The sequence below is a fragment of the Scatophagus argus genome, chromosome 22, assembly GCF_020382885.2.
Source record: "Scatophagus argus isolate fScaArg1 chromosome 22, fScaArg1.pri, whole genome shotgun sequence".
NCBI classification, from domain to species: Eukaryota; Metazoa; Chordata; class Actinopteri; family Scatophagidae; genus Scatophagus; species Scatophagus argus.
Window position 1 is genome coordinate 12,347,039 of NC_058514.1, and position 23,137 is coordinate 12,370,175.

The window sequence follows — 23,137 nt, forward strand, 5'->3', positions numbered from 1 at the left end:
CTCAAAACTTTTCCCTATAATTAGGAACAAATTTCATAGTTATTTCCTGGAAATTTCCTGGAAAAGTACAAGGAAATTACAGTCCTGTAATATGAAGGATTACCCATAGTTCTAATTGATCCTGCAATACTATGAAAAAAAAATTGGGTGTGTATTAAGAGTCACAAACTCATCACTTGTGAGCAACACCCACCAGTTTTGTCCTTTATTTAGAGTAACTTGCCTCCATGCACACTCACTGTAACATTTGCATGTTAATAGAAATGTCTGGAAAGCTTGCAGCAAAGTCATAGCTTTTTATATCCTGCTATGGCACAATGTCAAGATGAAAAATCAAGCACTTGACTCCAAAATGTTACATCCACCTACTCACAGAGTAACTGCTGGTATGTCAGTAAACTACTTAATGGAAGATCAGTGAAGTTATCTGCTAACTTGATGGTTTTTCATACTAAGTAAAAAAATGTTTGAGAGTGCACTCATCTGGCCTTTCGAAAACTGGTTGAACTCCAAGCAGTAATTCCTTTTCCACAGTGTTTCTCAGGCCGTTTCTGTTGCTTAAGTGCCTCGGCAAAAACTTTTAAGATTTCTCAGCTGCATTTCATATCCTTTTGATAACGTAATTGAGGGACAAATGAAAGTCGGCGCACTTTGCACAAAACTCATTCATCTTGTGGCCATTTTGCGACATAAAAACATTCCTCTGTCTCTCCATGGGAATGGGAGAAAAGACCAAGAAAGGAAAATCACAGAAAAGGAAGAAAAAACAAGAGGGCGTGCAAATGAGGAGAGTTTATGAGAAAGCTGAATAGATAAATCATGGATTCCACTGATTTGGTCATGGGACATGGTGCTGAATGGAAGTGAATGGGTGGATGCCAAAGCGCTGGGGCCTGTCTAATATTTGGGAGTCGGTGACAGGAGGCCTTTATGTGGGACAGTCTGACTCAAACAAACACAATCCCAAGGAAATGCACCAATATAATCCCAATGCAAAGAAATACACACACATTAAAATAAACACACAGTATCCTCCTGACCTGCCTCATCACCAGGTATCAACACACATGTACTGTAGGTGGAATACACACATGCACTGTGGGACAGTCAAGTTGTGTGTAAGTCGCAGTAGCTACTCTATGGAAGCCTTGGCTGATTCATGAACCTCAGGCCTTTGTCCTTACCTAATGCCACGCCGGGAGGCCAATAACACACACAGACACACACACCATCAGGAAAACCACAGGACCCTCTCTCGTCTCTATAAGCCCCTTTATGCTCATGTATCAGACAAAAGCTGGGGAACAGCTCTCCCCTGCAAACACACACACACACACACACATGCACACACACACACCATTCATCTCGTTAATATCGCTCATCTGGACTGGGAAGAATGGTAGAAAGGAGTTTCATCCCCACTGATTGTCTCGTGCAAAGCTGGGGAGAGAATGCCATGTTGAAAAGCAGACGCAAAACAATTCAATAAGAAAAGTGACTTGAATGCGCCTTTCATCGAGCCAACAATAGTCGGCCCCACAATAGGCCTCAGGTTCGCCCCATGACGTTGCCTGTTTCTCAAGCCATAAAAGGAAAGGGGAAAAAAAAAAGAAAAAAGATTGACTCAGTTTGAATTGTGAGCCCTGTCCATGATGATTTTCCCCCCGTCTACTAAAAATGCAGTTAACTGACATGATGACACTCAGGTAACGAGACAGAAGCAGCGGTGTTAAAGGAAGTGACTTGAGACATGAGACGCAAGCTCCCTTTCTTATTCTCACCAGTGTCATAAGATGGAAGTTGCAGAATAAAAAAAAACAACACAAGGAGCCTAAACCTCCTTAGTGAGAAGTTCAAGGCAGGCTAAGTCTCATAATCATGACAGCGACTTCTTAGCAAATGCTGACTGTGTATTTAGGGGCCTTCAATTGGCTAACAGGACAAAATCTTACGTTTTTTCTCGCTTGTCTGAACTCTCTCTCTCTTCTTGTAACGAATGAAAAAAAAAAAACAATTCTCTCTTTCAACCTCCCCCTCTGTTTCATTTCATTCGCCTTCCTTTTCCCAGAGTGAGAAGAATGATTGTGACAAACAATGGCTGTGAGAGTCCTGCTGCACTTCATGTTAATTTATACAACTAACTAATTACCGACAAAGGGTGGAGATCACATAAAGACGTTCGCCCGCTCCCACGCTAGGGCTGTGAACCTGCTGCTGTGTGTGTGTGTGTGTGTGTGTGTGTGTGCGTGCTTGTGTATGTGAAAGACCACAAATTCCCCTTAGGGATCTGGTCGCAAGTCCAGTGATGACTTGCAAGGGTTGTATATATCATTGTTGATGTTTATAATGCGTGTGTGTGTGTGTTTGTGTGTGTGTGCTTGACATAGCCCCCCAGATAGCTGAGCAGTAGAGGGATTAGGCAAAGTGAAGGAGGGGTTGGACTGATGGACGGATGAACGAGAGACTGCCTCGATCCCTCCACTTCTCCGGCTCTTTTTCCCCCTCCCTTTCATTCTCTCTCTCCTTCTTCTTGGCAGAATGTATCCGCCCTTCCCATTGTCACCCATTGGAGTGTACGGAGGCGTGAGGGAGCTCCGGCCACTGTGTGCTTGTGTGGCACAATGGCCTTGCCTAAGTGCTGTCCTATAAAATGCCTCAGTGCTCTCTAAAAGCTGGATTCCCTCCCTGCCTTGAAAATAGATGAAGTGCTGTGCGTGCATGTGTGAGCATGTGTGTGTGTATGTGTGTGTGTGTGTGTTATGTGACATCTGTCATTGAGTTGGCATTTTCAGTATGGAAACTAGTGCCTTGGAGCGGCGAATACGGTCAGCCATAAAAACACCATTCTGGTTGACCTGGAGGTTGCTAGAAAGGCTGTAAACCTGCACACTATGCGTGAACGTGTGCGCGTGTGTATGCATGAGTGTGACTCGTGGGTCCAGATCGGGGTCATATCATTTAAAGCGTGACCCCAGACCCCAAGTGACAACCGGAGGCTCACCACCAAGCTCAGTGCAGTTTGTTGTGTTGTGTTTCTAAAATCAGACATTAAAGAATATAAGTGTTTTCTCTTTCTGCATGCAAAGTGTTGCGCTGTCAAAACATGGACGCAAGGGCTCACATCGCTGAGGCCCAATGCAACCTCTAAAGATTTGCTCGATATTTATTTCTGTTTGCAGAATAGGTTAATCTAGAAAAAGTAAAAACATGAAAAGTCCCAGAGGCTGTAGAGCCCCAGTGACGGGTAGCTGGGTAGCAGAGGGTCAACAGACGGGTCCAGCGATGGAGCTCAGCTGGCACTTAATGTGAGCCATGAAGCTGAAGAGGCGAGAAGAGGAGAGCAGAGGAGAGGAGAGGAGGAATGAGGCTGAGTGTCTGGTGAAAGTCCAGGGCAGTGAAGGCACCACTCCAGGGCCTGAGAGGAACATCTGTGCCCCATTTAGCAATGTTTCTCCTCCTTTTAATTCCCCTCATTTTTATCCTCTTTCATTTTACACTTTATATTGTCTATCTATCTATCTATCTGTTGTGTATGTCTGTTTTCCCACTACCGGGCTAATAGATTATCACTAGGCCTTGCACTGTGGCACAGGGGTCACAAGGGGTTAAATGGCAAGTCCAAGGGAATTGTCCAGGTGTGTGTGTGTGCTCAGCTGAGCAGGCGTATGTGCACTTGTGCAGCCATCTCTCATGGGTTTTGACACCGGCTCGCCTCTCGACCCTGCACCTCCCCGCCATGCTCTGGACTCTGCTCTCATCATTCCACGTAATGACACACACACACACTCCAGCACGAGCCGCTCGCTCAACCACCTCAAGCCACACACACACACACACACACACATACGCGCATACACACAGGGCAGTGTCATGGCATTCTTATCTTCACTCTTCCTCCCTGATAATCCTGAAGAATTTACTGAAGACAGCGGCTGGTGGTTTGTGTGTGTGTGTGTGTGTGTGTTTCTGCACATATACTGTATGAGCTGGTGTGTATGAAGGTGTATCTCCAGGGTAGCAGGTGGCCGGTGGAGTAAGACAGGAGATGAATGGAGAGAGCAGGAGAGCGGTGGAGCATGGTTGGGCCAGGCCATGGGGGACAACACAGCTAGTCATTTATTAGATGCCAACACACATGCACACCTTGAATACACACATCCAAATACAATCCTTCCCATAAAACACACACATGTACGCACACACTCCCGTCACAAATATATATGCAAATACACACACAGGAGTATACATGCTCCCAACGGCTTAAAGAGCACAAACATACACACATGCACACACACTGACCTAGTATCTTCTACTTCATTCATCTAGCCTAAGTAGAGCAACACTAGCCACAGACACAAAACTATATCTTTCAAACTTAAGCCATACGTGTGTGTGTGTGTGTGTGTGCGTTATCTAGCTTGGGGCTTGCCTTTGTTAAGTCAAGCTTCTTATTCTGTTTCGAGATGTTTATCGGTTTCTGACCCATTTCATGTCTTTGGCCCCTCGTTCATATCCCTCCTGGTGTTAATGTTCCGACACTCTAAATGTACTTGCGTGTGTGTGTGTGTGTGCCATTGATCCAGCTGGAAGCAGTGTGCGAGCATGTGTGTAAGAGAGAGAGGGAGAGAGAGACAGAGACAGAGAGAGCAGTAATATTCCAGGCCTTTCATAATGATTAAAGCCTTCATTAAATTTTCATCCCAACCTGCTGTTTGCCGCTAATGGCCTTTGTGAGCCACACAGCCAAACAATAGCTAGCCGGGCACAGAAAAGGGATTTCTATCTCGCGTTCAATACCGCCCCTCTTCCCCCACCGCCACCACCACCCTCCCTCTCCATTTGCCTCTGCCTCTCTTCATCTTTTCTCAGCATCCCTTTTCTTCCTTTGCTCTCTTTTCTTTCTTCCTTTCTCTCTTGCTTGGCCCCTGTGTGTGTGTGTGTGTGTGTGTGTGTGTGTGTGTGTGTGTGTGAGTGAGAGAGAGAGAGAGAGAGAGAGAGGTCTGGAGGCGCTGGGGCCTTTTGTTAGCGTGTTTCATTTAAACCTAGGGCAGATAATGCTCCGGGTTGGTTTGGATGCCGTACCACTGTGGCACTCTGCTAATGGGGTCTGTGAAGACACTGCTCTCTCTCCGTCACTCCTCTCTCCTTCTCTTCCTCCCTCTGTCGTTCCTTCTCCCGCTCTCGTCCTCCCTCTCTGTGCTGGCTGACTCATAAAGATCCATTATTGTTATTTTTTTCCTGTGTAGCCAGTTCATGAGGTCTAGTGAAGCAGCAAACAACCCAAAACACACCTCAATTACAGCTCAGCCCGACCAACAGTCCAGTTTTTTCTTTTTCTTTTTCTTTTTTTTTCTAAAATGTGCCACAACAGGCCTCTCTATTGACTGGAATAAAAACAACCAGACGAGAGAGCTGACCAGTAGTCTCGGCTGCTTTGAAAACCTTACAGAAAAGCTTGGAAAAAAGGTTAGCTCATCGCAGCTTGAAATGAAAGCCTGTTGATGTGCTGTCAGAGCACAAACACACATGGACACATGGACACCTACACTTAAAAGACAAGCACACACTGCACTGCTACACTGTTCTTTCACCTTATGGGCGCCGGGGCTGCAAAACTACATGCAGACAGGTTTGAATAGAAATCTTAGCGCGCAGCAGTGGCAGATTAGGAAGGTAATGGGAAAGTATGGATGTGTATACAAAAATGTAGTGGTTGTCATTTGGAGGTCCTCACGTGTCCACGTGGTTCTAAGGAAACATGACCTGACCCAGGACCCTGAGTTGGACATGGTTCTAATTATGTCTAAATAAGTTGGATGGAGTCTCGTTTTACCACCAAGGGTCTTCGGTGTATGTGTTAATGTGACCTAAACCCAAGTGAATCCAAATGAATTTGGGTCTACTGTTATAGCAGAGTAGAGTTAGCTGTAAAAGTGTCAATTTGGCGATGAATGTACAGTTTAAGCTACAGTGTGACAGTAAAAGGAGTGAAACTCATGAGCAAGGCAGTGAATCCCTACCAGCATCAGGTACCTGTTGAAACTCATTCTGTATGAATGATATTTCCGCCAATAAAGCACAACATTATTTATATTATCCCATCAGACAGACACCTGTTGGTAATCTCCTTATCACATTATCACTATCACATGCACTTCATGGTGACTTAAGCCTCCATTTGTCTGCCCATTAGGAATTAGAGTTGGCCATGGGCTAATTTTATCTCCCCAACTGTTAGCCCAAGGCTAAAATTGAGAGAGAAATGTGGGGGGTAATTGAGCTAAGCTATGTAGCCTTTGGCAAAAATCTGGTTCAGTCTCTTCAGCAGTGTTTGATATTTTTATCTGAGAGCTGAGAGGGCATCATCTCAAAGGTTAAAAAGGTGGCAGGAAGGGCGATCAGATACATTTAACCCTCAGCAGAGAGAAATCTTAATGTGAGTGTCCCTCCTTTGAAACAAAAAACGGGAAACATTTGTTGAGCTCTTAAGATATCCAAGTATGTTTGCAGACTTTTCCCACACTCAAGCCAACACTACACACACATGCAAGCACGCATCTTATTTGTCAGGTTGTGATAAATATGCAAAGCGTGGTGGACAATAGGCCCAAACAGCTGATGCTGTCTGTCTGTGTGCTGGAAAAACAAAGGCTCGTCTCTCATCTGAATGTGTATGAGTTCATAACAGAGGGAGGAAGAGAGAGAGACTGATAGAGCCATAGAGAAAAGAGGCATAAAGGAAAAGAAAGAGGAGAGAAAGGACAACAGAGTGCGATAAAAGAGTGGAGCAGAGACAGAGAGATGGTGGGGAGTTGCAGATCACACATCTGGCTGCACAAGCGTCCCCTTTCATCACTGACCTTCTGGCTCATTCTTGATCAGCTCCTCCATCTTGCGTTGCTTCAGTGTGTCCACCACGTCTGCCAGGCTGCCCTTGCGTCTCTCGGGGGTCCCCAGGGTACCCGCGGCCGAGCCCCCGTCGCTGCAGGGCCGTCCCCCGCCTCCACCTTCCTCTTTGCCTGGTGAGGTAGCATTGTGCTGGGGGTAAGGACTCAGAGAGCTTCCCTTGGTGCCGTCCTGCTCCTGGAGGGGAGGAGTAGAGGGAAAAATTATTAGATTCAAACATTACCTCACTTTAAAGACATAAGTAAACAAACTGCGGGAGAAGAAAGGGTGGAAGATGTGGGGGAGGAGCTGGCATAGACCCACTCATTATCTCCATCCTTTTCTCTTGCTCCCTTTATTCTCTCCATCTCCCCTAGTCGTTTCTTAATGCAACCAACTGTCATCCCTGGCCAGTTATCTCAAGTTAGGACATACTTCTGATTCTCCTCCTCCTCCTTCTTCTTCTTCTTTCTCACATCCTCTGGAATCTGCATTTGACTGACTTGGAGGTACTTGACAGAACAAGCACATGAAACAACAGCAAAAGACTCCGCACACTCTCAGAGTCACGCTAACTCTTCATTACAAAGCCTTCAGCAGCTTGGCTTTGAGGGACGTCCAACGTCACTGTACCAAATCCCGAGCCCAAGTTTCAGCGACAACGCTACTTTTGTCCAAAGATTCGTGACAATTAATGCTGAGGATGCAACTCCATCAAACGCGAAAAATCACAAAAAATAGATCCCTTTTCAGAAAACAAAGCTTTGGAGTGGAGTCAAATAATTTCCATAAATTCATGAAAGAACTGACAAAACAACAATCAGCATGACAGCTACAGAATATAATATATACAACTCACAGCAAGGCTCTGTGCCTTTTGCCAAGCTGTCGTGATGAATAATTATCCTACTGTCTTGTGTCTAAAGTTTACAGTCTTCAGCACATGAAGTTGGACGACCTTCGGAAATTATTGAAAAAAAAAAAAACCCACCAAAAAATTAAAAAATCACACAATTTCTAAATTCCTAATTTTGAAAAAGGTACCGTCTGAAGACAAATTAGATTTTTTTTGTTGTTGTTTTGCACTCGGACTAAACGACTGTTTTCACATTCATCTGCTGACGGGGAAAAGGTTCTTTGTGCTATGCTGAAAGTTAAAGGTGTGTGTGTGTGTGTACAAGCTGACATGGGATCTTAAAGTCATTATCTCTTATAAGATAAGTTTGATAAAGCTGGTCAAATGAACTGTAATAAAAAAAAAAGCCTCAGGCAGCAGCTGAGTAGTAAGTAACTTGTAGCATCTTAATCTTTGACCCAACGAAACCTGTGTTTGTTTGGCCAGCCCGCATGATAGACTTAATGTCAGCTAAGCCCAATTAAGAGTGACACTGAGAAGCAGGATGGCGTCAGCTTCAAGAGGAGCATTCAGTATGTCTGTCAGCACAGGTGTGTTAAGGTGTGTGTGTTTTGAATTACAGAAACAAGTGAGTCAGTCAGTCAATCAGCCCTGCCAGTCTATCAGCTCAGCTCGTTGTGGACAGGAGGGTCAATGGTCCACAGGGTTAATCTTTGGCTAATCCTACTACAATATGGAGCACGCCACCTGGGATGGTGGCACACATATACAGCGCCTGTTTGTCTGAGTGTGGGTGGGCATGAGTGGGAGACACACAGAGATAGAGACAGAGAGAGAGACATTCCAGCTGTGTTAATAACATTATGGTGTATTAAAGCAGGGACAGTTTTCTAATCATTAACTCGCAGGCTGCTGGCAGAAGTGGAACTTAAAACTGAGATCACAGTCCACGATGAAGTCATCTCGACCCCACATGACCTGAGATTCTCTTTTCTCTTCTTTTTTATCAAAGAATTCATTTGAGCTAAAGAGGAAAAGTCAAGACAAGGTCTTAAATCATTCCTCCATGTCCTATTGAGAGAGTAAATCCAGACAGAGGCTTTTAATATTGACGATGCTTTCATTGTCAGTGGCCAAATACTGTTATGAGACGTACAGCAGACCATTATCACTTGCTGTTTTCTACACTTCACTGACTCTCTCTTTCTCTCTGTGTGTTTCCACAATCTGAATAAGTCAGCACGCTCAATAATTCACTCTCCTCAGCGTTCTTGCGTGTGCATTGTAACAAGGGTACAGAGTGTGACCACTGTAACAGCTGTATATATGACATGTTGATGCAGCCTCAATCAATCGATAAGGCTTCTAACACACTGGCTGACGTCTGTGCCGCACTGAGAAAGCATCTTGTGATCTTAAAACACCGAAAGACTTGAGTCTGGTTGAGTTACTCTTCTCCTCTCACCACCTGACCAAATGATAGTTCAACCTGCTCCTGTCTTTCTTTGTTGCTTCATTTCCTCCTTCACCCGCTCTTCAGATTAGGGAAATTCAGACTTCAAATGAGCGGCTTTGTGATTACGAGTTGCATCAGCGCCGGCACGCTATGCAAACGTAACAAGACAAGAAGGAGAGAAGGAGTGCAAGTGGGAAGAAGTCAAAGAAAGACAGAGAGAGTAAGAAAGGCGATGTTATTAGAGGAAACGAGAGAGAGAGAGTTGACAGAGAGATATGAGGAGAAAGAGAGAGAGGAAAGCAGGCATCTTGAAGGCAGCGGTCACACCTGTCACATCCCATTTATCTAATCCAGCGCCTACTTAAAACAGCCGCACTCTTTCTTTTCGAGAAAGATGTCGCGCAAACAAAACAAACAGAACAAGAATATGGGAGAAGACATGGAGGGAAGGGGGGTGGAGTCAGGGGGGTGTCGGATCTCATCGCCCTGTCGAAAATCTGCCAGAGAGATGTCATCTCACTGTGTCCAACAATGAAGGTCATTTCCCAATCAAAGGGAATTAGCGGGGAGCCATGGCTTCTTCAAAGACCTGGTAAATTAGGGCCTGTGATTATTTATGTGAGAAGTCAGACAGGCAGTCTTATCCCGAAGGCAACTTAAATGGCTTATGGCCCCCTCCCCTTCAAACTCCCAGCATATAATCCATGTGCCCTGCTGACATTTTTTACCCTGGCGATTTGCAGAAGTCCAAGACAGAGGGATCAGACAGATGACAAACAAGACATATTCCTTATTGTAAATGGGTGTCACTCAGCTGCCGTATGTGTGTGTGTGTGTTTGTGTGGGCTGACATGTTCACCGGGTTGCAAAACTTTTCTCATCAACATGCATTTATTCACAAGTACAAACAGAAATTCTGGATACTGTAAACGTTCATGCCCTCCTCTCAGCGCATGTGTGTGAGCAGGTTTTTGCCATTTCCGCGTGCATATGTGTGACACTGTGAGTGCACATAGCCTGTAGGTTTGTGTGTGTGTGTGTGTGTTAATGTGTGAGCATATATGTATTTATATGCTCTGGATGTGGCAGGCTGGCAGTGTGGGCGGTTCTGCCTTTAGTTTGCAGATGTCAATTCTCTTCCAAAATGACTGGAACAAAGTAAAAATTGCGCCTCACTCTCTTTATCCTTTTACTGCCTCTGCAATGGAACCGAATTAAACAACTTTTGTCTTCTTAAGCTCATCTGTGAGGGGAGGTTGGTTTAAAAACATACAACTCTTGCCAGAAAAAGAGGGAAAAAAAAAAATCCAAATGCTATTTTTTTTTCCTACAGCCAGCACAGATGCCGCCGTTCATGTTCTTTTTTTGATTTCTTCTTCGTCTTCTTCCCTTCCTCCTTCTCTGTTGCCCAACAGAAGTAACCTCTCTCTCTCTCTCTCTCTCCGTGTTTCTCTCTCACCCCTCTCTGTACCTTAGCCTGACATGTCTCAGGCTGTGCAAGGTGTTTGTGTGAATAACAATATTGGATGCTTGGCGCGTCGTTGTGGATCAAGGCATGGACAATGTGACAGTAGGAAGAACTGGAAACAGCTGCTCAACTAAAATATACACCGTGAGAATGTCACTGATCACTCCTGCAGGGGGGGAAGACTTAGCTCTGCGCCAGAGCTGCCAATCTCCGCGACGTACACTTAACACACCTCCCATGCACTGCCAAACACACACACACACATGCAGCAAATCCCTTTACATGCCATGGCTAAACACAGACACTGTCAGTTTTGACTCCGAGGTCCCTCAGGCTGGGACAAGCAAGCAAACACACACATTAGTATCATCCTCCTGTTCCTACAATATGGTTGAGCTTTGCCATGGAATACCCCCCCCCCCCCCAAAAAAAAATGTGCTGCAGAGATAATTATTTTAGTTTTTTAATATCAGTGGTTATTAAAAACATAATTAAAAACTTACCACTGAATTACTTGACAAATTCTTCTAATTCTAAACTTCTTGTCCAAGAAGGACACACTTGCCCTTTCCCTAATGTAACAACACGCTGCTGTATTTTGTGTATTTTAAATAGCAGCGTGGCTAAAATGCATGCCAGTATATTTTACAACGACCCCTGCTCGCTGTTGACGGGCAAGCGCGTGTTAATTCATTAGTGCATCACTGGCATGAGAAATTAAGTGTGACCACTGTGTCTCAAGACTGCTCAATGACTGTGTTAAATCTGTCAAATTCTCATGAACACACACATACACATAATAACACATACAAATTACACAAAAAAAGAGAGAAAGATATGGCTTGTGGAGAAATATGAATAAGAAATAATGCCTGATGAAATATCTTTGTAGTTTTCTGTCACGTTAGTGTGCATCTTGACTGTTAATGAAATAATTAGTGTTTGCCCATTAACACATTTATGAGAGAAGATGCTTGCCTCTGCTTGATGAGAAAACATTTTCTTTCCGCAAGGATTTGCAAAACACAAACATAAAAGACCTAAAAGAAAGCAAGCAAGAGGCAAACATACTTGCACTTCAGACTTAAAGTCCTGCTGTTATAATAGCTCATCATTTTGGTAGTTTGCTGGTGAATTAAGTCATAAGTCTATCCTTTAATAACTTTGCGAGCATTATAACTGGATTGTGTGCTGATTGGCTGACCTCACGGAATTATCACTAAAATGCTTCCCATCAGGTGTTTGAACTCAGATTCACTCAGCCAATCAGGGCCCACCAGCACGGTGAGAACTTCACATTCATTCAAACACCCTTTTAGCTAAACTACATTCATTTGCAAACCATAATGAACAGTGCGAAAGCCTGGGTGCGTAGAAAAACAAAGTTTAAAAAAAAAAAAGTGAATAATGTGACACCTTTCAGATTCGAAAACATGCGAGTGGTTAGAGTTTTTTATGCTTTCTCTGTGTGAGTGTGCGGCTGTGCAGCTAAAGCAGGCAGGTAAAGCGGCAGGGCCAAAGCCGTGCAGGCAGGCGAGGCAGGCGGGATGAAGAGGTCAGCGTGTAGCCGAGCGCTTCTCAGCCGCCGTGTTAATTTACTATGACAAGATAAAGCTGTAATCTCACCCCTCCTCCTCTTCCTCTCACTCTCCCCCCTCGGCTTCACTTCCAAGTCAACCGGTCGCCAATGAGACATTTACTTCCCCCACTTCACCAATTGCCCTGAGAAAGCCATACCCCCCTCCACTCCCTTAGAGTCCCACCAACATCCCCACCACCTTGTAAATCTCCATTTCTACTTCTATTTCTCTTCATTCATTCTTCACTGACAGTTGGCGGCGAAGGGATTGGCAGTACAACCCTCCCCACCCTCCAAACCCCTAAAAAAAACAAAACAAAGAAAAAACTGAACACACATATCCTACAACATGCCAAGCAGGCGGTCGGATAAGCTCCCCATCTCACCCGCTGGACACACACACACATCCTTGCTTTCCACTTAATAAACCACATCAGCTGTTATGCTGTGTATGAGACCCCCCCTCCGGACAACACAAGTCTTTCCAACACACACACACTATTCAATACTGTCTCCCTTCTGCGGTCAATTAATGGACTAGAAAGCAGATGTGTTCCATGTTTCGGAATTTTCAGGGTCCCTTCGTATTGAACTGAGGAGGATGGTGGGGAGGCCAGTTCTGTACGAAATATCACAGAGAATAATTTGTGTGTGTGTGTTGGCTTAAAACCAGCATTTTATATAGTGTAAATATAAAAGATGAATCTATATCAACAAGCCTGGTATAATCTAATGACTGTCCTCAGCAGTAACAGATAACCTAGAGTGTGTGTGTGCGTGTGTGTGCGCCTGTCTGTGAGTGTTTGCACGCCTGCATTGTCCCAGGACTTTGGTTTACAGTCGGCACCTGCCACACATGAGTCTGCCACGGGGAGAGACCTGCCGGCTAATCAGCGAGCTAATTACAGAATTAGCTTTCCATTACAGCTCCTAAGCACTGTTTCATTGTTTTACAGCATGCAAGCATTTATCGTCAGTATGGGGGGAAAGGTCGACGGCTGTTATCACAGTGCTGCTTTGACAAAGTGTGTATCAAGGTGAGGAGACAATACAAGCCAAGGCAGTGCGTCGTGTCCCGGCATATGTACTTTATCGCACACAAAAACATTCGCCATAATCCTTCCTTATTACTAAATGTCATTAGTCACTCACGGTGCAATGTTACCATTTTGTTGTGCAAATGTGATTTATAAAAACTATATAACGTATAACAGCGACACATAATACCTACAGTCACATAATCACACTTGCGTTCTGAACATGCATTGCAAATCACACCACATGTATAGAATGTGGAATGAGTCACAGGCAGTGAAACAAAAATGCACACATAGCTGTGTATTCAAACACAACTAACAGAAGTTTACATCAAGCCCGTATATACGGCGTGGCCTACACTAATATTTAACATGAATCACACAGGAGATGCGATTGAACTGTACAAACACACGCACACAAATGCACTTACACACACACACAGCCATACATACGGCACCACCACACAATGTCACACTTCATCCCGAAGAAAATGACTCACTGCAATGGCTCACATTTTGCAGTCACGCAACTGTGCATCAAAAGGGCTCAAGGCGAAGGCTGGTGGCGCGCACATAAAAGCAAAAACACGTGTGCAACCAAACGGTAGCCTTGAACCCCCCCCCCCCCCCCCCCCCCCCCCCATAGCTTCTAGCACCAAAACTGCTTTTCACTAGCACAGAAAGTCAATATCAGCTTCTTTAGAAAATCTCACACTTTTTCTGTCTGTCATGAATCCCCGAATCCATACATTTGTCTCTTTGTTGTTGAGATTTTTACAGATAAGTAAAAAAAATGTTCCAAAAAGGAGTTGCAGATCCAGCCTCTACAAACATTCATCTTCTTTTCAAAATACAGAAAGATTACTTAGAAATTGCTGGAAATCCATAAAAAGCAGTACAGATGTAATTATTCTGAACATGTTTTATTCCTGGAACTACATTTGCTAGTTAGCTGAATGCATATACAAAAATAAAACATTTTTAAGGAAAGGCCATACTTTACTCTCACTTTTCCAGCTAATTTCGGAAGCATTCATTAAAGACAATGTGCTTGCCTTCAGTGCTGATTATATGTGTAATGCTTGAGGTCAGTCTTAACCAGAACATAATCTGATCAGGGGTCTGAGCCCTGGGGGTCACTTTCAACCCTCGAGCCCCCCCCCCGGCAAACCCACACAGACAGACCCTGCAGCCCTTCCCAAAGCCAGACATGCTACTTTGACAGTTTTCTGAGCAGAGTTACTACTGTACCACTACTGTTGCCATGTTTTGTTATTTTCAGAATAAGTTGGAAAACTCAGAAATACCATCAAGTTGCAATTTAAACTTTTCTGCAGTTTAAATTGCAACTTGATGGTAATTTAAACTTTTCTGCAGTTGTTGTCCATGTGTTTTCAGCACAGGGCAAATATAGCACATTCTGAGTAGTAGCTGAGTAGTAGTCACTTTTATCATAATTATTTCTATCTTACTTCTTACTTCTCTTTGTATAATCACACTTTGGATCTATATATCCCATAATGCTTTTGGGCATGTAATTGTTTTCACTTTGGCAAACTGGCACCATTAAAAGTATGCCGGACTGGCTATTTGCAGTTCCTGGTCGCAGGGTACACATCATCCATGTGTACCCTTCAGTTTTACTTTAGTTCTATAGAAAACGTCAAGTTCTGCAGTTTTAACATGCGTCTTTTTTCTTTGTGTTGGTTTGTTTCAGAGCAGAATTATGGACATTTGCTCTGGATGGAGAGCAGACATAATAACAAACTCACAAAGTGTCCCAAAGTGTTCCCAAATGAGACAAAAGTAATGTGAATGCTCGTGCACCCAAGGCCGCTGTCAACCTGAGATGGGTTATTCCACCTCGAGAAACAAAAAAAAAAAGTGAGATGAGACGCAAAAATCGATTAACTGCTCTTACCACATTGGGGGGGCTGTCCAAGTTGCGGTTGGGGGGTGAGCGAGGGGACACCTTGCCGCAGTAGGAGGCCAGGGGGAGGTGGATGACACCGCCCAGTCCCTCGCTATCCTCATCCTCCACTCGCTGTCTGCTGGTTGCCATGGTTACCTCTCCATCTGTCCCCCCATATGGAGAGGCTGGTCGCTTGGAAGACATCCTGGAAAAAAAGGGAGAAGGGAGATAGAAAGACAGAGAGAGAAGGGAAAACAGTGAGCAGTATTCAAAGGATGATATAATAGGTTGATGGCTGGAGTTATATGATGGTGGCAGCAGAATGTGTGTCCGCCCCTGCAGATAAAACTACTTTATGTCAACTCCTGGATGGTGTGATCCGACTTTACGCACTTTGCCGTAGTTTTACTGTAGGAAAGCACATCTTTACTTCTTGCCAGCAGGTATGCAGTTATTTCTCTTCCTTTCCTTTTCTCTGAATTTATTTATTTTTTTTCCTCATTGAGCACATTCAGCACAGAGCTCTTGCAACACAGCTCCACACAATGTCCCTTCAAGTCAGTTTCTGAGCACCCAACTCTTTGGCAGACCTTCAAACACACTCTCAGGACTTACAGTATGTTTACCATTGGGGGCCATTCAACGTTCACATTCTCCAAAAGACCGGGCCATTACTGCAAATAGAGCCCGGTTGCACTGGCATTGTGGAGGAAATGACCATGTCTTGACAATAGGCTTTCAGAGAGAGAGAGAGAGTGCGAAAGAGGAGAGAGGGAGAGAGAGACAGAGTGAGAGCAGTATGCACAGTGGCAATAATATGTGTTTATGAAAACCTCTGGACAATAGAGGAACTGGAGGAAAATAGCGAGGAACATGAGGGCCCCGCTGTTTGCATTTGTTAGTGTGGCTTTGTTCCTTTGAAAAGGAGGAAAGGATATAAAGCCACATCTATTAGGTGAACTCTGTCTCTCACAAGGTAAATTTGCCTCCCTGTACTTCAGCTGAATAGGGATGCAGTGACTATGCGGCGATAATAGAATTTAATGTGGTTCTCAGCATCGCCTGAGTGCTTTCAGATGCACTTGTCAGCCTTGAAGCCACTGCGACTATGACCCCGGGTAATAGGCTGCTAACGCTCAGTCGCACAGAGGCAGCCAGTGACAGGGATGGAGGGATGGAGGGGACTGTGAAAATTCGAAGGGAGGGGTGGTGTGCCATGGTAATCGGCAAGAGAAACGAGAAGCAAGCAACAGGCGTCTGACTCTCAAAGTCCGCTGATTCTTTCGCTCAACAAGCTTTTATTCTTCTGCTTTTTGTTCACTTCATTATCTCTATTTTACCAAACTTAACCAAAACCCAAGAGCTGCATCTTCATGTCTTCACCTTCCACCCATACTTCCGCCTCTGATTAGCTCTGTCTTCCTCTCCCGGCTTTCCCCTCCGAAATTCTTCCCCTCTCTCGCCGCTTGTCTCCTGTAAACTGATTACACTCTTGACTCTATTGGATTTCCTCTGAACTGTACATCTGGCATTGTTCCTAGGAGCAGCCACTGCCACTAATTCATTGCTTATTTACGTTATGACAGTGGAAAGACAAACAGCACTGAGCGCTGCTCACTGGAGGGGATGAGGGAAGAGCCATGCTAAGAAACACAACATGCGGCGTTATCACGTCGCAATGAAGGTTAAGATTAAAATCAGATGAACTCCACTCCAGTAATACCATTAAAAAAAAGGTCCCCACCATAATTACCTTTTTCCAACATTACCTTTAATTGTTTTTGGAAGATTTTTTGCCTGCAAGATTCATAGACCTCACAGATAATCTAATCATTGAAACCAATCTACAAACTGGTGTTGTCATTTGCATATCGCTGAGAAGCTTTTTTTTTTTTTTTATCTCCAAAATGTTAAGTTTTTGCACGCGTTTTTGAGTCTCAATGGGCTCCGCAGGGGCTTTTAAACATGGGACAATTTCATCCACTTACAGATGGACTCATGTAATACTTCATTTGAGGTTAAATCTGAAAATTACAAAATCACCACTTCAGAAAAGTGGCTATTGAATCAAGTTGTGCAAAACTACAATCTCGCTATTTCAACAACTTTTTTGTATTTTTCATCGAGGAATGATTCACTTCATCACGTTCTGTCTGTTACAGTGATGCTGAATGAGCAGAAATTAGTGTTTTCACGTAGGACAGTGTGTACAGAAGAGAGAGAGACACATGCACACAAATACATGGATGGTTCTAGAAGTCAGCGGGACAAGTGTATCTGCAGCTGATTTCCTAATCTTTTTCTCCTGGACGCTCTATCGTTGAGGGCTTGCTCAGCAGAAGTGAGGCCATAAATGATCAGCAAAGACTTTGTATTTGTTTCAATGACAAAAGACTTGAGAGATAAACCTGCACACTGCTGTCGTTATATCATAACTGAAATTGGTATGTGATAACATTTATGATACTTATGATATAAGGGCTGACAAGAAAGGTATGTGTGTGTGTGTGTGTGTGTGTGTGTGTGCGCGCAGGTCTGTATGCACGAGCAGGAGGCCCAGCTGTACAAACTACAGGGCTTTGAGCCACGCGGCACACACACACACACACACACACACACAAACACACACACATAGAGCAGAGGTCCTAACACTGCAGGACTGTCTTCATCACTGCCTGTTTACTTTACCTCCTTTCACTCTCTCACACTGAGGCTTTTTGTTTCACACACACACACGCATACGCACACACCCACCTCCCTTTGGTCTCTGTGCACACCTCTGCCTTATCATAACCCTGTACACAGACCTGGGGTCAACTCTGAATCCTCTCACCACAGTAATGTTGCACTTTTGCTCAGCTGCAGAAACATCTGATGATTTTTAATTTGGTTTTTACAATTTTATTATCCATCATTCAGCCACAGTAGCCACATTGACATATCTGGATGGACAGTTACACATTAACACAGAAAACAGCACAGATATCTAAAGCCAAAGAGAGTGCTCCATCCTTCTCAAGCATAAACTCAGTGGCAAATATTTCATCCCACTTTTTGCTGGAGTTTTTCTTCTGCTCCTCTTCTTCTCCCTCTTCTCCCTACACTCCTCTTCGCACCCCCTCCAACCCCCTCCCTTGCTCTGCCACTACTTCCTCAGAGGTGGGTGTCTATGAATGGGGAGGCCGTTCGCAGCTCCTCTCCGGCTATAAAATCCCTCTCTCCCACCCTTTCGCCTTTGAAGTCGAATTACTATACAATTGGGCACGGCGGGTGTGCAGGTTATGTCGGCTACTTCATTTTAAGTTTGGCAGGGCTGTAACGCCGACAGAGACCTGGAAGAAGCAGCTTGAAAGCGCAGAGAGATGATGGGGATTAAAAAAATTAGGTTTTATTAAGTCGACAAATTGGCAGTGTGGTCCGGGTCATAATTACAGAATATTTGCATAATTTTGCTCAGTCCAACAATACCAAAAAAATTGAGCACCTCACGCCAAACACAATCATTAACACGCTTTGTACAGTGTATCCACACACACACACACACATGCTGCTTGCCTTTTCCACAAATAAGCATGGCAGTGGTATTTCAAATGGCATAACACCTGTGCAACAATATTGCAGTGCATTTAATGATTTACACATCAAATTTAAAGTAAACTCCAATCTGCTGCTTGCCTTTTCTACCCCCTTCAACTATCATTTCTCTTACAGGATCCACACACACACACACACACGGTGAGAGCACTAAGCTGAGATTAGAGCACCACTTCCCCTTGGCTTTTTGATGATTAGCGGCTCCTCAGCTAAGTCCCTCTTCATATCACATATGTCCACTGCTGCTAAGTCACTAATCGGACAGCAACGTACGTCCATTAACGGGTTGAATAATCGCCATCAGCGGTGGTTAACCGTCTCCTGGCCTTCGCTTACTGTGATCAACGCGTCCATTTCATGTTGGCACGTCAACAGCAACATTTTTACGCACACGCAAGCATGTTTAAATACAGGCAGCAGGCTTATGAGCACACAAGCTCAAAACATTTCAAAAACCACACGCTCATAATAAATCAAATGAATTAAGCAAAATGGGGGGGCAACGATTTGTTTCAGCTTCACGGAAGAGTGAGGGAAAGACAAAGCAGCGATTGCAGAAGTGTCACAGGCTATCACACACACACACACACACACACACACACACACACACACACACGTCCGGCTCTCTCGCTCTGTGTGTCTGGCTGCTAACATTATCATGGTGCTAACTGCTCTTGTTAACTCCTCTACTCAGAACAAGCTTTCAGGGAGCGTGGGAGCCTCCTCTGGAGAATTCCACAGTAAAGTGTGTGTGTCAACTTAGGCGTGTGTGTGTGTGTGCACGCGTGCATGTGCTCAGCCCCTCTTTAAATTACAACCCATTATTTCAATCACTACACAAACACATGCTGCACAGTCAGTTGAATCCATCGTCTACAGTAAAAACAAGCACTGCGGCTAATTCTAAAGTGCTGTCAAGAGTCAAAGTGACATTTGTGGAGGATTTCTTTTTTTTCTCGCCACCTTGTGATGCTAAGAACTGCCTGCCTGTCACTCAGGTGCAGGTCTATTTGCGTGGAAATGCGAGCTATCTTTGAAATTGTTCTCTGAGGGAATGGAAGGGCATATCAAAATAGTTGAGCGGAATGTGCCTTTTAGATAAGGCACCCAAGGCGTTTTGCCTCCGAGGAGCAGACCGCAACATTTACATCCGTATGACACCTGAGGCGGGAATTTAAACAAATGTTTCCCACTGTGTTGCGCTATCACTCGCTTTATTGCCATCGCTTTTTCTCCCCCCACCCTCTCCTCTCGCGCTTGCATTCCCTGCGCCTCATCTCAGCTTTCAAAACGATTTCTCCCTCTCTCTCTGTCTCTATCTGTCTGTCAAACACTCCTGGACTTATTTTAACATCGTCTGTCCTCCTGCTCTTTCGCTTTCTCTGTCTTCCTGCCCCCCTCCCACCCCCAATCCCCCCTAACCTGGTGTTGTCTTACTTACTGTTCCCTCTTTACACAATCAGCTGTTTGTAAGAATGTCGCTCCATCCCTCCCCTCCCCTCCTTCTCTCCCTCCTTCCCTCCCTTCTTCTCTGTGCAGACTCTTAAGGATATTGCCTAATATCTATTTATAGGCCGTCCTTTTGAACAGTGGGAAGAGTGGGGCAGCAACAGAGAGGAAAGGCTGAGATGGAGGGATCAAGATGAACAGAGGGAGGACCTGGAGGAGGGAGTCAGTGATATCCCCTTTTCCCTTTGGTGTGGATCTGTTAGGTTTGAATATTCTTGACAAATATTAGATTTAGAGCAGAACTTCTAAGTAAAAGAAGTTCAAATTTCTGCATTCCTCTCTGACATTCAGTCCATAGCCAAAATGGCAATTTAAAAACAATTTCCAAAAACGTTTGGACATGAAGAGTAACTGCACTGTAATATCATTAAATAAAAATTTTCTGCTTGTTAGTACTTGTGTAAAACACTGTGTAATTCGTGCTGGACTTTCCCTGATGACAGTCCCTGCTGAAGTAAACTGTGTGTAACAAGGAGAGAAAACCTGAACACAGCTCTTGCCTGTATATGCTCACACACTCAGACACACACAGACACACCCTTGCACACACACACACAAAGGGGCAGACGCACACTCAGCCTCACACACACACACACACACACACACACACAAAGCATCCTCTGTGAGGTGCCCTAAATCGGCGACCGACAGCCCAAACCGTGTTTCCTGTCCAGCTTAACCACAAAAGGCAATAACACACAACCTAATGTCACTGCTGTTAATCTCACACACGCACACACCGGAGAGACAGTCATCTGTTGTGTATGTGTGAAGGTGGGGGGTAGACGCAAAAGACATGGGCAAACTCATGTGGCCTCCGGGACTACCTCTCTCTCTCTCTCTCTCTCTTTCTGTCTGTCTGTCTGCTCCTCCGGTCCATTCATCCACCCAAAGCTTTAGTCACCAGCGAGGCATCACTCCGCATACTTTCCTTGTGGTGTTTTCAGCTTTTTCTACCCTTCTTTAAAACCTTATTTATGTCTTTACACTGAGTCACCAGAAGACGTGATCATCACTGACATTTTAGAACGAAAGACAGGATGCAAAAATGATAAAGGGCAGAGGAGGAAGGAAGGAAAAGGAAAGGGAAAGTTTCTTGTGCTCTATCTGTCTATCTGTCAACCAGCTATCTATTAACCATGTATCTGTCTATCTGTCTATCTATCCTTCAGGCCAAGTGAAGACAGCTCGTGGGAAAATCTTGAGTGTTGCTATAGAAAAAGAAAGAAAGGAGGCAGAAGGAGAGAGTTGGAGGAGGAGGAGGAGGAGGAGGAAGGGAGGGAGGGTGGTGGTGGTGGAGAGGGAGTGAAAAGAGACAGACAGAGAGAGGAAAAGTGCATCCGGTGGTCGGCGGCCCCGATCCCCCGGTGTTTTGCGAGGGGGAGACGCTGCATAATGTTTATTGAGCGAGGGACAGTGTTTTTCCATTGTTGTGCCAGGCCACTATTTGTGCTGCATTTGTTAAGCAATCCATAAAGGAGTCACAACATTTGTCTCACTGTCAGCGACTTGGCCTTCCCCTGCAAACCAGACACACACACACACAAATGCAAGCTCATTCTCTCACATTAATGACAACAGATAAATACTTGCACACATACTCCCAGCTGGCCTCTTTCGTTCGTCCGGCACTTTGAAACTCTCCCACCTCAGCCCAAATGGTCTCCTCCTTTACCCCCCCCCCCCCTTCTTCTCTATCTTCTGTCCCTCCCTCCATCCCTCACTACCTGGAAAGACAGAGGTTTCATTGTAGCACTCTGGGAGGGAGCTCCAAGCCTCTAACACTGTCTCCTATTGTAGATTGGAAGGATGGTAAACAGTGTGTGTGTGTGTGTGTGAGAGAGAGAGGGAGAGTGAGTGCAACATAGCAGCATTAGTGTAAGACAAACAGCTTAGATTGATGGATGGTTCAAGAAGAAGAAGAAGAAGCAGAAGAAAACATGATGAAAAGACAGAGATGTGAAGTGAGAGAGCGAAATCCTGAAGAAACACACACACACACACACGTCGCTGGAGTTTTCCTGCTCTCTTGACAATGCAATACCTCCAACTGACCTTTGATCCCTACCCTGTGACCTCGTGTCATATGACCAGACTCTAGTTAGCCAGGAAGGACACCTCTGTCTGTCTGTGTCTGTGATTCACACACACACACACACACATGATCTCTTTCTTTCCCAGTCACTTTTAAGACTCCATCACTCTCACCCCTTTATCCCTGACCTCCCCCCTCCTCCTCCTCCTCCATCAATGAACAACAACAACAAGAACAAACGCAGCCTGATATCCTCCCTCCTTTTCCTCTATTGGCTATAAGAGAGGGTCAGCTGATCACACCGGGGTGGGAGGTTGTGGTGGGCAGGGGGGAGTGTGCTGGGAAAGGGGCGGAAGTGGGGACGAGGAGGTGGTGGTGGTCGGGGCTTTAGCATTCTCCCCTGGTATTTTTCTGTCTGTCGTTCTTTCTTTCCTTTCCTTTCTTTTTGCTCCCCTTGCGCTCCGTGGATGGAGACACGGTTATCAAGGCTCTCTGGGGACAGACAATATGGCCCAGACAATGGCCTCCAGTCCGAGGTGGTGGTGGTGGGGGGGGGCAGAGAGAGAGAGAGAGAGAGAGAGAGGGGAGAGGGAGGCCGGGACAGGTCCACAGGGGAAGAGAGGGGCAGAATAGCACATTAGTTTGCAGAGCACGGACACTCTACTCAATTACTCCACTCTCTCTCTCTTTCTCTCTTTTTCCCTCCCTCCTTCTCAGACACACACATTCTCTCTTTCCCCAAACACACACACACACACACCACTTTAATCTCACCCTTTTAAATGAAGTACAGAGACACTTACACT

General features: G+C 44.9%; 1 protein-coding gene and 1 long non-coding RNA gene across 16 annotated transcripts in view; one reads left to right on the forward strand and one right to left on the reverse strand.

The window, feature by feature from the left end:
* The window catches only part of LOC124053467, a 254,075-nt gene that overhangs the window by 94,026 nt on the left and 136,912 nt on the right, over window positions 1–23,137 (forward strand). The gene's annotated exons all lie outside the window — the stretch shown is intronic.
* The window catches only part of sox5 (SRY-box transcription factor 5), a 216,014-nt gene that overhangs the window by 58,753 nt on the left and 134,124 nt on the right, over window positions 1–23,137 (reverse strand). For all 15 annotated transcript variants that reach the window (XM_046378638.1, XM_046378637.1, XM_046378634.1 and 12 more), the window contains 2 exons: window positions 15,203–15,398; window positions 6,861–7,083 (listed from right to left, as the gene is read on the reverse strand). In XM_046378638.1, the coding sequence (XP_046234594.1) occupies window positions 6,861–7,083; window positions 15,203–15,397 (418 nt within the window). In that variant the 5' untranslated portion in view covers window position 15,398. The remainder of the gene's footprint in view (window positions 1–6,860; window positions 7,084–15,202; window positions 15,399–23,137) is intronic.